Genomic DNA, 15827 nt, shown 5'->3' on the forward strand with positions numbered 1-15827 from the left:
GGTTTGTTCCAGGAGCAAGGGCTGCTGGGAGGGGCAGTGGAGGAGGGAGGTGGAGCTGAGTGACTCACGATGAGTCACGGATCCAGTTATAAACACAGAAAGAGGCCAAGGTCCTTCCCACCCCACTCCTTAGACAGCTTCCGTCACTTCTGCTGCCCCAACCCACAGAGCCAATGGAGGAAGGGGGCACAGGGATTTTACATGCAAGTATGATAATCAGCTTAAGAACAGGAGGCAATCACCCTAATTTGCAACTGCAAATCTGCAAAATATTATTAAAAGGGACAGAGTGCCTCTATGACTCGTTGAATCTGTAGTTGGAGATGGAAGTAAAGATGAAAATTTTAAGACTCTGGGGTACATGTGTTTCCAAGCCAGAAAATGGCTTCCAATTCTGTTCTCACTTATGGCTATATGGCTGGTACTGCCTCCTTGGAAAAAGAGGGCACAGTCATTATTTCCCAATGCTCCTTTATTGAAGGAAAAATGAAGTGCCTGGAAACTTGGGCGTGTGGCTGAAGGAAGAAAGGCAAGGACCAGATCTCAGAGAATCAGCTCCATTCTCTGGGCTCAGGATCACATCCCAAGTGCACAATATAGTCATGGTAATTCTTGCTTTATTGGTCTGTGGACTTTGGAAGCCTATGGTGAGGGAAGGTACTTCTATTTTAAGGCACAACAGGGAAGCTTAACACCACCCCTCACTCTTAGAAATTGCATCTTAAAAACTAAATAAAAAGACATAATTTATATTACTTATAAAACACAGTATGAGGAAATCTTTTGCAGTTCTCAGTTTAGCCAGCATGAAACTTGGAGGCTGGCCCTCTGGTGTATTTGCTGGAAGCTGGGGGCAGGGCAGAGAGTGTAAGGTGGAGTGTAACCATGTTAAGTGGAGAGGAGAAAAATACGAACCCTGACTATCTCCTCTCTCCAGTACATCAGCAGGACTCCAGATGCCCTGCATTAACATCAGTAATTGCACTTACATGTAAAGTCTGAGAGATGAGGCCAGGCCTCACCGAGGGATACAGGGCCTGCCTTCCTGTCACTCACGTGATCCTCTTTGGCCGTTTTACTCACTTGAATGCTCCCCACACAACCCTCCCTCACTTCTCACCCCAGTAATTGTATGGGCTTGTCTATTCCAAAAAATACAAGACAGTCAGGCGGTGGTGGCACATGCCTTTAATCCCAGCACTCGGGAGGCAGAGGCAGTCGGATCTCTGTGAGTTTGAGACCAGTGTGAGTTCAAGGACAGCCTCCAAAGCCACAGAGAAACCCTGTATCAAAAACACCAAAAAAACAAAAACAAAAGCAAAACAAAACAAAACGAAAAAAAAACCCCACACAAGACCATCTTTGTTTGCTTTCCAGACATTATTCCTAAACTCCATCCTGTTCAACCCCTTCTTTGCCCCCCAAAAGAATGAAAAATAAAGTTCACCATCCCTTATTTAAAAAAAAAGTCTCAGAGTCCCTCATCCTTAGAATGGAAAGGCCTTTTGGTGCCTTAATAGTCACCCGCCCAAATAAAACTAATTTAATAAAAAGTTAAAGGGCCTAAAATCTTTTTTTTCACATGATCTTTCCCTCCCTTTCCCTGGAATTTCCTTTTATTTTTGCTTTGAAAAGGCAAACAGTTAAGATTGGGTACCATATAAATAAAAACAAACGTGATACAAGGTTTCTGTTTCTCTTCATTTGTCCTCATTTTTTTTTTTAAACAGAGTGGTAAATACAATCTAGTAACAGATCAAGTCCAAACACAGCAGTCAATGGAGAGCAACCTCCCTGGTTTTATTCTGTAGGAAACCCCCTCCCTGCCCAGCTGTCTCCTTCCTACCCACCCAGGCAGGCATCCACACAGGCTGTGGGAGAAAGACTGAGCAGTGCCCACCCCACACCAGGGTGTCCGTAGAGTCAGGAGGGGAGGGGGCTCATTGGTGCAGGTTTCACCAGTGTCACTCCAACTCCACAAACTGGGACAAGTCTAAGGTGATGAGAACAAGGCACAAGGCATCCATTCACCTTGGGAAAAACTGAAGGAGTGCTTAAAATGCATGAATCACGATAAATACTATTTTGATGCAATATTTTTAAAACTCAAGAAATGTAAAAAAAGAACAAACTTTATGAACATATCAAAATTTAAAGAGACAGGATTTGTCTTCATACTTGTTCAATTCGGGGCTCACTTCTTTCCCCTTAATACCATTCCTGTTATATCCCAAGATTTTGATGTTGTTGGTCAATCTGGTTTTTTTAATATTATGTTTATATACTTGGTGGTATGATCCCAGCACTTGGGAAGCTGAAGCAAGATGGTCACACATTTGAGGCCAGCCTAGGCTACAGAATAGGACCCAACTAAGAAAAACAAAAACAAAAACAAAAAAAGCCTTTAATTTCTGTATAGACCTTTAAATTAGACACCTGCCAGAAATGCTTGTCTCAGATTAGGCTCCAGCCTAAAGAAACCTGGGTGTGGTGACTCATACTCAGACCCCACAACTCCAAAGACTAAGGCAGGAGGGTGGCTATAAGGTGGAGGCTAGCCTGGACTACATATAGCAAGTACCAGGCTGGCCAGCCAGGGCTTCATAGCAAAGAAACAAACAAAAATTATCTAAAAATTATGATGGGAAATTACTACATCAACAGATTGGCAGATATGGAAGTGAGATACTTTCAGATTTTTTTGGGGGGGAGCCTTCCTAAACTAAGTAATTTCAACAGGAATTCTTAACTAGCTTTGCTACCAAGGGGAGGTGTGTGTGATCATTTTCCTGACTAGGCAGAAGGAACATGCAGACAGGACTCTCTCTCTCTGTCTCTCTCTCTCTCTGTCTCTCTCTCTCTCTCTGTCTCTCTCTCTCTCTGTCTCTCTCTCTCTCTCTCTCACACACACACACACACACACACAGCGTCATTTGTGACTCGGATCAAATGTGGGGTTACACTCCATTAGTAAGTGATGGCCTAACCTCGGCAAAGAAAACAAAGCACAGTCAACACTCTGAACAAAGAAGCACCCTCACACCCTTCTTCACACCACTTCAGCCACAAGTGCACGCAATTGCATAGATGATTTCCCCCAGAAAAACAATGTAAGGAAAAAGGACAATCGGTGAAGGCTAGTCCTCTGGTGTAAAGCTCTTAGAAATGGCTCTGGTCAGAGAATACGCTGTCCAGACTTGTGCTTTGTGCAAACTGCAAGGGAGCTCTCAGCACTGGGGTCATTCCCACCCCTCTGGAGAACAGGGTTGGCTCAGGAAAAGGGAGGGATCCAAAGGCAGATCAGCTCACTGGGACTAATCTGGGCCTGTGGCTATGGTTCACTAAAATATATTTCTCTAGCTATCTTTATAAATGGCCCCTAGCCCCATCCCAGGCTTCAACACCAACCCTAATATCCAACCCTGATATCAAAAATAATTCTTCTTACAAAGTATTTTTATTATTTTAATAAACTAACCATAGATTAAGCTCAGCTATGGCTTAACAAAAGAAGCCAGGATGTTAACTTCATTCTCCAGAAGTAGACAGGAAGGAGAAAAAAAAATCACTTAAATGGTGCTGGGGAGTAAGTAATTTTAAATTTTTTTTTTTTTGCTCAGGGTCTTATTTCTTTTCCTTTAAAAAATTAGTCAGTAAAATAAGTTGCTTTCTACAGAAATGCAGCAGCAGAGGAGTGTTCTATCTAGGTTTTTGGTTTTGTTTCAAACAGTCTGGCCGACCTCGTGGCCGAGTTCTCCCGCCCTCTTCAGTGCACTCGAACCCACGCTTAGTTATTGCTAAGTAGTTAAAAACAGATCACTCTGCACCTATCACCTGAAGAGAGCTGCACACGAGACTGCTCACCACCCTTCTCTCTCCCCAAGAAGACTTGCTCTTAAAAACTTCTTTTTTATCACAACTTCTTAGCTGAGCTCAGTCAGTCCTCAAAAAGGAGGAAAATATGGGGGTAACAGGCAATCTCCCCTAAAACTTGGATGAATGACAGATGACTATCTAGAAGAACATAAAACTTACTAGGAAAAGAATCCCCCTTCAAGTTCCTCCCTCTCCTACCCTTTCTAACTAGGCCAAGCACACACTGCCTGACCCTTCCGAAAGGAGAATTTACCCAAGCCTGACACCTACCTAATTCAAACCAAGATCAAAATTGCTCAGTATCTCAGATTCGCCCTATACTCCCAACTCCACCACCGTGTGCTTTTTTTCTAAAGCCAATGAACTTTGGTCTGTTTTTTCCTTGACTGAGAACCTTTTTCCAGGCTCCTCCCCCAAGACTCCACCCACCTCCCACCCACACACACCAATTATTTCCCTACTTTCCCTTGGGCCCTGGGACCGGGCGGGCGCAAGAGGCTCTGAGCTAGTCTCCCCTTCTGCCTCAAACTCTGCGAGTAGAGTAGTACAGCCCTCGAGGTAGTACTAGCCCTGTCCTGCTCTCGCCAGCCTGCCAGCACTCCAGCCCCCACAAACATTCCTGCACTTGCCCCATCAACATAGGGGCTGGGTCTTGGAGCCAGATTGAGCTTAACTTTGTTTAGCCCCTTTCCGGCTGAGGTTCTATCATTCAGAACCTGTGCAGCAGTTCCCCACCGGGTTCCCGTTCCCTCCTCCTCAGTTCTTCCCTGTAACAGCAAGAGCAGAAGTTGTTTGTCTCGGGGTGTCCATAGAAGCTGCAGTTCGGTTGTTTGCATTTGGTCTGGGTTGGGGGAATCCCCCGCGGACCTCCAGCCCATCCATCTGGCTCAGGGGGCTCTCTGTAGCCATTGCTATAGGAATCAGCCACACGGAACTGGGGTGGTAACAAGGCACCCCTGTGAACGCCATCTTTGCCTGGCTCCAGAGATGGGATGCTGTCCTGGTGGGGATAGGGTCGCCCAGGAGGGTACTGTCTGGGGAAGGTGGCATATGGCGGAAAGCCACCTACACAGGGACCCCCTGCCAACTGCCTCCGGGGCTCCTGGCAGTGGACTCCACCCCCAGAGGGTCGAGGGATAGTAAAGCCCCCAGGGTAACCAGTAGAGAATGCCAGTGCCTTGGACTCTGCTGCAGAGTCACTGGGCTGGTCCTCGCCACCATCTGGCTCGGGCTTTTTGGCTGGAGGAGGCCCACTAACTAGCCCTCCATTCACGATCTTCCTTTCAGCCTCCTTCTGCTTCTGCTCTGCCAGGAATCTCTCCTCGGCATCTGCAAGGTAGCGCTGGATCATCTCCTCCTGATATTGGTGCCGGTGGCCCATCTTCAGGGCTCCAACAAAAATAAATCTGCCCTCCCCTTGCATCGCGATCCTCATAATGCTCAGGCTCTGCATCACCTCCTGGCTGTACTTGCTCCCTGCGCTGCCAACAGTCTCGGGCGGCGGCTTCTCAGACACCGGACCGTCCCCGGCTGCCTCCTCCTTGCCACCTTTCCAGCTCTTCAGAGAACTGCTCTTCTTCTTCTTGTCTAGTGTTTCTGCACCGCTGCTTGTCCCAGACCCACTCCCCAGCCCCCCAGGCTTGGGGCCCTTGCCATGCATCAGGCCCCCCATGTTCTTCTTAAGCTTGCTACCCAGGGTTTTGCCAAAGCTGCCCAGCTTGTTAGCCACGGAATCTGCTCTCTTCTTGTCCTTCTCCCGGTCTCGCTTTGACTTCTCCTTCCGCCTGCTGCCCTCATTGCCGGTAGAACTGCTGCCAACTGACTCCTTGTCGGATTCCCCAGACTCAGGAGTGGACCTGGGCTCATCTCCAGCTGAGGCTGTGGGGGACTCGGGCTGGGCCAGAGGAGCCTGTAAGAGAGAACAGCATTGACTGTTACCTCACTGGGCTGGTGTGGGAGACATGGAACCTATCTAACATCTTACAGGGCTTCCATGGTAAGCAAGCAAGTCTGTGGAACCTTTTCTTGATGAGTGATTGATGTGGGAGGGCCCAGCCCACAGTGGGTGGTGCTACTTCTGGGTAGGTAGTCTTGGGTTGTGTAAGAAAGTGTGCTGAGATTAAAGGTGCACGCCTTTAATCTCAGCACTTGGGAAGCAGAGGCAGGCAGATCAGGCAGGCGGATCTCTCTGAGTTCAAGGTCAGCCTGGTCTTCAAAGAGAATTCCAAGACAGCCTCCAAAGCGATGCAGATTTCTCTGCTTGAAAAACCAAAAACCAAACAAAAGAAAAAGAAAAGAAAGTGGGGCGTACAGGCTAGTAAGCAGCCTTCCTCTCTGGCCTCCACGTCAGTCCCTGCCTGTGGCCCCACCCTGGCAGCGATGGAGTGGAGTCAGAATGTGTGCATCCAATAAACCCTTGGCTCCCCACGTGTGGTCACGGTCTTTACCACAGCCACAGGAAGCAAGTGTGCCATCATCTTCATCTGTGGAGTGACTGTCTAGCTCCAGAGAAGGGCTATGAAATGACAAAGGCTGCTCGAGAGGCCACGGTCCTCTCGCTTCAGCCAGGTGTGTCACGGGCCAAGAAAAGACACTTATCTGGTATCTAACTCACTGAAGTTCCATCTCCTTCTATAATAAGGAGCTCTAAAGGGAGCCCGAGAGTCCCCCAGCAACGAAGCACGGGATGCGTGGCCTGGGGGGGGGGCTTTCTCCTCCCTCCCTCCCTCCCTCCCTTCCTTCCTTCTTCTCTTTCATTTGAGACAGGGTTTTGTTACACAATCCAGGGTAGCCTAGTACTCACAATTCCCTTGCCTCAGTTTCCCAAAAATACTGGGACTAAAGTGTTTGTTACTTTGCCTGGCTGGAAAAAAAACGTTTTTGCAGATACCAGTATGTTCATTATTACAAGTCTTCTATGTTCAGAATTAATTTCAAGGAAGCCTTAACTAACCACAGGCACGCAAGCCTGAGCACTGCTTTATACATTCCACACTCCAGGGTTCATAGCTTTGCCTTTGTTCCGGAACTCATGACCAAGAACTCTTTGGCGTTCTCTTTCTAGTGTCCAAAGCAGATGTATCCAAAGAGTGAGGGGCACAAACACAGCAATGACAATCTCAAGCTACATCTCCAGAACAAAAGAAGAAGGTTTCTTAAGGAATGTAGTTAGCAGAGTGTGGGGGGGCTGGAGAGATGGCTCAGTGGTTAAGAGCACTGATTGCTCTTCCAGAGGACCCGGGTTCAATTCCCAGCACCCACATGGCAGCTCACAGCTGTCTGTAACTCCAGTTCCAGCAGATATGGCATCCTCACACAGACATATATGCAGGCAAAACATCAATGCACATAAAATAAAAATAAATTATTAAAAAAAAAGAAAGCAGAGTATGGGGCTAGACATGTCCCTCAGTGGTGAAACACATGCTTAACATGTGGAGGTCCTGGGTTCCCTCTCCAGATAGAGTCAAGTAATAAAGTACATAAGAAAGCAGAGTGTGACTGGAGACAGGTGGGCCACAAGAAGGCCAAGTTCTGATGACAACGGATCCCAGCTGAGCCTGTGGGCTCCCCTTGCTCTTCCTGTCACTTACAGCGAGGACACAAAGGGCTATGGGTGGGAAGAACCTTCACCTGGGCATCAGACGACAGTGGGATCCACTTCACATTCATATAGCTGTGCAGCAGATGTAATTTGACCTCCAGGGACAAAATTATACTGTGAAAAGAGGGAACAATTAAACAGCTATCACTTCAAAGACTCGGCAGCGTCCAAATGCTACATATCACACAGCAGTCATCGTCACCGCTGACGTTACCTAGCAAATTCTGACAATCAGCTGAGGATTACAGCTTTTGGTTTTCTTTTTGTTTTACAGAAAAGGGATCACTATGTAGTCTGTGCTGGCCCTGAACTTGCAGTGATTTCTCTGCCTCAACCTCCTGAATGCTAGGTGAGGTGTGGGGCACCATGCCCAACTCTAAGGACTTTTTTTTAAGGTAGTAGACTTTAAAATCAAACCTTTCAGCCAGCACCCAAAGTTGCAAAGGCCCCAAAAGGGAAGCACTGGGTAAGAGGTAAGGGCCCATGTCTATAGGCGCATCTCTGCAGGCACAGAGAGGCATGCCAGGGGACTAACAGACCACAAGGAGGCAGCTCTGAGGAGGTGAGAAAGAGCGCATTTTCCTTGCTATCTAAATGCCAGAAAGATGGAATTTAAGAGCCAACTATTTTGGTCACTTGTTTAAAACTCCTCTGACTTTGGCTTAGAATCAAATGGGATTTGGTTGTGTTCCTTTTCTGACCACTGTTCTGGGGATTCTGGGATGTACAGGGCAGGAACACTCACCCTGCTCTAAGACAGGAAGACAAAGCAGCTGCAGGACCCCAGTGTCCCAAGGCCCAGCCTGTCTTCCCCCTCTCCACCTTCCCAATAAGCCTGGACCAAGGACGTGACTGCCCTGCTGCTGAGCTAGGGAAGAAGGGTGTGTGCCAGGCCAAGGCTGCTGCAAGCGGGAGAGATCTCGCTGCCGTGCATACGAAAAGCTAAGCTTGCCTCACCTGGCCAATCGGACATTGTCATTGTCATCTTTGCCCCACTCCCAGCCCTTTCCTGGGTCCACAGCAAAGTGCAGGGGCAGCAGCTTATGCTCTGAGTCTGTGAGCGGGATCACAGCTGGGGAGGGAAAACATGTATCAGGAAGTCTTCCTGAGAAGGGCAGAAGGCAAACGAACACGCACTGACTTCATCAAACTCGGATGCGGGCCACAACTGACTGGAGTCAACCCACCCTCAACTCTTAGAAGTGAATTACATGAAAAACCAGTGGACTTCCCCTTACCACCCAGCACACAATTGAGCCTATTAATCCCCTGGACTCCTGCAGTGAGCCAGCCTACTTTCCACAGACAGGTGCGGCAATGCAGTCCTTAGAAGGCCAGTATCTTAGTACAGACCTTTACTCCATAACGGGACAGACGCCCTTTTCACCAAACCATCCCCTCTTTAAAGTTAAAAACTCTTGGTAATATTGTGTAGCTTGGTTTAAAAACAAAGACAAAAAGCCCCAAACTGGCAGAGTCTGGACTTTCATTTTCCCCCTTCTTAGCTATCATTTCCGCTTTTGAGGAAAAATATAGAACAAAACCCAGACACAGACACAGGGCCCTCACCTTGCTCCCTGGCACTGTCCTTCTGCTCCATCGACACAAGTGCAGAGAAGTGGGCCTGATCATAGGCGAGCACCAGAGGGGACCGGTGACACTGGCTAGCTGGGACCTCCAGCGGGAGGTAGATCCCTCCAAATGGAATAGGGGCAAATGCTGCAGGAAACAGAAAGGTTGTTATTACTAAGGCTGGGGTCTTGCAGAGTTCAGTCTCTCTACCCTACTTCTCTTTTTTAAGATGTATTTTTATTATTTTAAAGCATGGGCATTCGTGTGTGTTTGTGTGGGCCTGCACATGAGTGTGGAATGCCAGGTCCCCTGGAGATGGCGTAACAGACAGCTGTGGCTACCCAGTGTGGGTGCTAGAACTAACCCTGAGTCCCCTGTAAGGCAGCTGAAGCTTTTAACTGAAGCCATCTCTCCAGCCCTCAACCCCATCCCAATTAATCTGAACAGCTTTCATTAGAATCTCTTGAGAATTTTCCACTGTCTTCCTACTGTGTTCAGCCCAAGTCTCTTCATATACTCAGGACATCCTGAGGTAGAATGACAGAAGTGACAGCTGCTGACTCACCTTCCCCTCCGGAGTCCCTCAGCATGGTGTCTGCTACGACCACTATGGGCCTCTTGAGCACATGAGCGAGGACAAAGACATGGAACTCCTCCAGGCTCTCATACACCGGCTCCTCTGAGCTCTCCACTCTCCAGTCACAGGGGAAGAGAATGGAGGAGGCACAGGAGAGGGGAGAAGGAGGAAAATAAACAAGAGTCCTGAGATAGCTCCAAAGTGAGGGAGAGAGCACCCTGCAGGTTATTCTGTGCTATGCGCTTGGCTTTACCAATTGGGAAATCCAAGACAAAGCTATGGGGTAGAAATGGTGTTACAAATCTCCAGATTTGTAAGGGACTGGTGACATGGGTAAGGGTGGTTGCCACCACGCCAGTGACCTAAAGCCCCTCTCTGGGAAGCGCCTGGCAGAGAGAAGTGAAGAACTGACTCCTTGTCCTTTTCCCTGACCTCTATGCTGGGTTGCACAGGAGCGCTCGCTCACTCACTCACTCACTCACTCACTCACTCACTCACTCACTCACTCCTCACTCACTCATCACTCACTCCTCACTCACTCCTCACTCACTCCTCACTCACTCCTCACTCACTCATCACTCACTCACTCACTCATCACTCACTCCTCACTCACTCCTCACTCACTCCTCACTCACTCAGCACTCCTCACTCACTCATCACTCACTCACTCCTCACTCACTCCTAACTCACTCACTTGCTCACTCACTCACTCACTCATCACTCACTCATCACTCACTCCTCACTCACTCATCACTCACTCCTCACTCACTCGCTCGCTCACTCACTCATCACTCACTCACTCACTCCTCACTCACTCACTCCTCACTCACTCACTCACTCCTCACTCATTCACTCACTCCTCACTCACTCACTCATCACTCACTCACTCACTCCTCACTCACTCACTCGCTCACTCACTCGCTCTCTCACTCACTCCTCACTCACTCATCACTCACTCACTCACTCCTCACTCACTCACTTACTCATCACTCACTCCTCACTCACTCCTCACTCACTCACTCACTCATCACTCACTCATCACTCACTCCTCACTCACTCACTCATCACTCACTCCTCACTCACTCACTCACTCCTCACTCACTCATCACTCACTCCTCACTCACTCGCTCGCTCACTCACTCATCACTCACTCACTCACTCCTCACTCACTCACTCGCTCACTCACTCATCACTCACTCCTCACTCACTCACTCCTCACTCACTCACTCATCACTCACTCACTCACTCCTCACTCACTCACTCGCTCACTCACTCGCTCTCTCACTCACTCATCACTCACTCACTCCTCACTCACTCACTCATCACTCACTCCTCACTCATCACTCACTCATCACTCACTCACTCCTCACTCACTCACTCCTCACTCACTCACTCACTCACTCATCACTCACTCACTCATCACTCACTCCTCACTCACTCCTCACTCACTCACTCATTTACTCATCACTCACTCCTCACTCACTCATCACTCACTCCTCACTCATCACTCACTCACTCACTCATCACTCACTCACTCACTCATCACTCACTCACTCACTCATCACTCACTCATCACTCGCTCTCTCACTCACTCCTCACTCACTCACTCACTCATCACTCACTCCTCACTCACTCACTCGCTCACTCACTCATCACTCACTCGCTCACTCCTCGCTCACCACTTCCCCACCCCACACATACAGAACAAAGACCAAGCAATCTGCAGGTGATCCGCAGCTCTCAATATTCTCCTTCATACTCACCTCCCACACCTCCTTATCAGTCAAATACACAAGCTCACAGCTGCATCCTGCTTTCCTGACCCACTACAACCCACACATGAATGTCACAGGAAAGAAAACCTCCACACTCTTCTTGTTCTCTTACTTAAAGAGCAGCCTCACCATCTACTCAGCAGCTTAACTAAAGTTTGTAAAATGTGTTCTTTTTCTTACTTAGCTTCAACTACTCACTGGCTGGATCAACTCCATCTCCCATGTGGCTCTTATATCTCCTGCATGTCTACCTACCACTCTGTTTATTCCCACACTCCTGACCCAGATTGTTTCTAAAATCTCCTCTACTCTAACTTCCCGTTTACTTTATCACCTGCCTGGGTATTGGTGTATTCATATGCACAATTTCACTTATGAGTCTCACACTTAAACTCAGATGTCTGAGCTTTACCTTACTCCAACTCAACTGGAACGTCTTGTGATACAAAAGCTCAAAACTCTGCATGCTAAGTAATCGACCCAGAGTACAACAGGGGTTAGGAACATAGTTCAGTGGTACAGGATATGCCTAGCATATTCAAGACCCTGGATTCAGTCTCCAAAAGCAGAAAAAGAAAGAAAATCACACGAAACACACAGGAATACATCGCCCATCTTCAACAGTTATAAATACACGGACAATTTCATTTCACCTACACCTCAATCTAATTGCTTATCCATTCCCACCCCAACTCTACTCTGCTGCATTATTCTGAAGTAAACCCATTATTTAAATATATATATATATATATATATATATATATATATATATATTTCTGTCTCTATGTACAAAAAGGACTCCTTTTGGAGGCAGGAGACATAGCTCAGCAATCAAGAGCAGTGACTATTCTTCAGAGGACCAGGGTTTAATTCCCAGCATTCACATGGCAGTTTGCAACCATCTGTAACTAGTTCCAGAGAATCTGACTTCCTCTTCTGGCCTTTGCTGACACACACATTACAGACAGAGGTGCAAACACACACACACATACACACACACACATACACACACACACACACACACACCGAATACATTTTAAAAGGACTCCTTTAAAAACAAACAACCACAATACCTCTTAAAAACACACTTAAAAATGAAAACGTACAGATACTGTCCACCTTCCCAATCTTCTTATCAACGCCCACACCCTGCAACTGATAAGCTTTGAGAGTCCTTGTTCTGTAAGTCTCCTGTTCCTTTTCATTTTTCTTGTAATTTATTTACTTGAGATGCTGAGCCACTTCGCCTAATGTGTTCCAAAGCTTACACAGGACACAAGCTGGACTCTTCACATGACCCAAGAGAAATCTTATATGGCAAACAAAAGAGAGCTGCCTGCCCCCCATCAGTCTCTGCAGAGACACACTGTGCTGCCACACACCTCTGTGCCCTTGCCATGGCTTCTCTCTCCTTCCAACGTCCTTTCAGCATAGAGGTCTAGATTTGGGGCTGGAGACCTGAGAGCTCACTCACTGAGGACACCACAAAGATGATCCCTGCTCCCCCACGTAGACACACTTACCCACCACCACTGGCTCCATTGGTGCCCAGATGCATTCTGGGCTCACTTGAGGCAAGCTTGATGAGTTCATTCCATTCCTTCTGCCATTCATCTTCGGTATAGACCAGTCCTGACTGTGAAAGACATTGTGCAGTAATGAAGGTCAGGTTCTAAAGGCGATACCATCCCAACCCTCCCAGTGCTACATCCACTCTCTAGTCCCTTAGCACTTGCTTTACACTTGCACTAAATCAAATTTCTTCTCCTTTTCAGGGTCAAGACCCATAAAATAGGTTGGCTGGTTGGTTGGTTTTTAGACAGAGTCTCATTGTATAACCCTGGTTGTCCTGGAACTCCCTATGTAGATCAAGCTGGCTAGCATTGGCTTCTACAGTGCTGGGACTAAAGGCGTGTGACACCATACCTCATGTTGTTTCTTTCTGAGACAGAATCTTATGTATTGACACTGAATTAGCTATGTATTAAGGCTGGCCTTGTAATTCTGGTCCATCTCATCTATCTCCCGATGCTGGGATCACAGGCACATGTAGCTTTGGAGGCTGTCCTGGAACTCCATCTGTAGACCAGGCTGGCCCTGAACTCACTCGCCTGCCTCTGTTTCCCTAATGCGCCACCAACACCCAGCAGTCTCACATTTCTTAATCTATTCCTTTTCCACTGGTTGCAACCTGACTCCTACTTCTGCTCTCCACCCTACTACCTATCCGCACAAGGTACTTCAAACTGACAGCCAATGACTCTGGTTTTCATTTTTCATAGCCTTTGTGTCTATTTTCCTCTTTAAACATTCTACTTTAGCGGCTATAGCACCACTATCTCTTATTCTCTGAACTCGCCACACCACAAAATTGGGGTTTGGGCAACTATTTGCACCTTGCTTTCCTCTGGGTGATCTCTTCACAGGCTGTAATCGTATCTATTCCACTTATGAGCTCAGGACCCTAGGATCAACCCTCTCAAGCCCACAATTCCTTTTCATTTCTATGTTCATATGTCCACTGTCTGCCAAAAACTGCAACCTATCCAAAGCGACTTTAATTCTAAATTTTTGAATTTAAAATTAAGCTCCTGTCTCTTCGCATATTCATTCTTATTCCTATATTCTAACCTTATCAAACAGCACCCACGATCACCCAAATACCCAGATTAAAAATCAGGGAGTCACCTGACATTTCTCTTCTTTCACTCGTCCCACACCAGATATCTCTCTCAACAAGTACTAAGCGTGAACTGCATGCATCTCTCTGGTTTTCTGAATTCTTCAGACCCATTCCTATTAGGCCACAGTATTTCCCCCCCAGTGATCAAAATCTAATGGTTTGTTTCCTGATGACAGTCATTCTAAGACTCTTGACAACCCATGCATGGTACACAAAGCCTACCTCATGCCCCGCCCCTTTCTCGGCACAGGTCTCCTCTCTATCAGAGCTGTCTATCCTGACAGACACTGCCTCATACTCTGACTTTTTCCGTAAGTGATTCCCACTACCTGGAATGACCCCCCCTATGCACCTGGTAAACAAACCCTCAACTTTGGCAGCAAAGCTCTCTGAGGCGTTCTCTAGCCTCCCAGCAGATTAGCCACTGCTTTCTTTGAATCTCTCCTCAACTACTGTACAGAACTCTATTATAGACATGAACTTGAGTCAGGCGCAGTGACACACACCTCAGCATGCAAGAGGCAGAGACTGGCACATCCCTGAGAGTGCCAGGCTTACCAGGGCTACCAGGGAGGCTGAAAATCAAAAGAAAACAAGACACCACATCTGGTCTGTTTTGCTCTATATCTTTAGAGGTCCATTTTTATTCTATCGTTCTACAAGAAAGAGTCATGTTTTATGCAACATGGCCCAGTGCCTATTATGTGATCAACAATCAATAAATCCAGGCTAAGTGAAGTTACAGTTTTTATTAAAGGACTGTGTATAGTAATACAAATAATTTGCTCTGTCTTCTTGCTTTTTGAGACAAGGTCTCACTGGGTAACTCAGTCTGGCCTTAACCTCACACTAACCCTCCTGACGGACTTCCTCCACATCCAGCTTTTAAGATGTATTGGCTTTAGGGGATGGGGTGCAGCTGAAGTGTAGAGTGCTTGTCTGGCATGCAGGAAGCCCTGATTCTGATCTGCAGCATCAGATAAAATGGGTATGGTGGGACACTCCAATAATCACGGATAGTCCTGGCACTCATGTGGAGGCAGGAAGATGAGAAGGTTAAGGTCATCCTCAGCAACAAAGTAAGTTGGAGGCCAGACTGGGTTAATTGAGAGGCGGGGAGGGGAGAAGGGGATATGAGAGGAGGGGGTAGGAAGGGAGAGGGGAGGGGAGGAGAGGGGAGGGGAGAGGAGGGGAGGAGAGGGGAGGGGAGAGAAGAAGGCTTTAGGACATGTGGTGACTCGACTTGAGAGGTAAGTTTACCTTTCTGTTTAGCACAGTTACATCCTGACAACATACACAATCTCAGGGGAGCATGAGCAGCACCAGAACAAATGTCACAAGGGCTAGAGCTATGTGAGAGTGTGTGACTTTAATAAAAAGGCAAAGCAGTTTGCGATGTATAAATACTCTCACAGATTTCATGTAAAATAAAAAGGACAATGCAAAAGTTACATATAGAATGCTCGTGTCATTTGATACACATATCCAGGAAGGACCTCTCCTTCCTCCTCTCCCTGTCACCTATTCCTGGTGGTTTTTAGCATTTTGAGACAAGGCTTTTCTGTGTAGTCCTGGCTGTCCTGGAACTCACTCTGTAGACCAGGCTGGTCTTGAACTCACAGAGATCCACCTGCCTCTGCCTCCCAAGTGCTAGGATTAAATGTCTGTACCACCACTGCTTTTTTAAGATTAATTTTATTTTATTTTATTTTTGGTTTTTCGAGACAGGGTTTCTCTGTG

General features: G+C 47.3%; 1 protein-coding gene across 3 annotated transcripts in view; it reads right to left on the reverse strand.

Moving 5' to 3' along the window:
* Nucleotides 1-1682: 1682 nt before the first annotated feature.
* The window catches only part of Otud7b (OTU deubiquitinase 7B), a 59105-nt gene continuing 44960 nt past the window's right edge, over nucleotides 1683-15827 (reverse strand). For all 3 annotated transcript variants that reach the window (XM_040752208.1, XM_040752207.1, XM_040752209.1), the window contains 6 exons: nucleotides 12928-13040; nucleotides 9618-9745; nucleotides 9050-9199; nucleotides 8438-8552; nucleotides 7510-7594; nucleotides 1683-5785 (listed from right to left, as the gene is read on the reverse strand). In XM_040752208.1, the coding sequence (XP_040608142.1) occupies nucleotides 4586-5785; nucleotides 7510-7594; nucleotides 8438-8552; nucleotides 9050-9199; nucleotides 9618-9745; nucleotides 12928-13040 (1791 nt within the window). In that variant the 3' untranslated portion in view covers nucleotides 1683-4585. The remainder of the gene's footprint in view (nucleotides 5786-7509; nucleotides 7595-8437; nucleotides 8553-9049; nucleotides 9200-9617; nucleotides 9746-12927; nucleotides 13041-15827) is intronic.

Source organism: Mesocricetus auratus, unplaced genomic scaffold (genome assembly GCF_017639785.1).
Source record: "Mesocricetus auratus isolate SY011 unplaced genomic scaffold, BCM_Maur_2.0 Super-Scaffold_100009, whole genome shotgun sequence".
Lineage (NCBI taxonomy): Eukaryota > Metazoa > Chordata > Mammalia > Rodentia > Cricetidae > Mesocricetus > Mesocricetus auratus.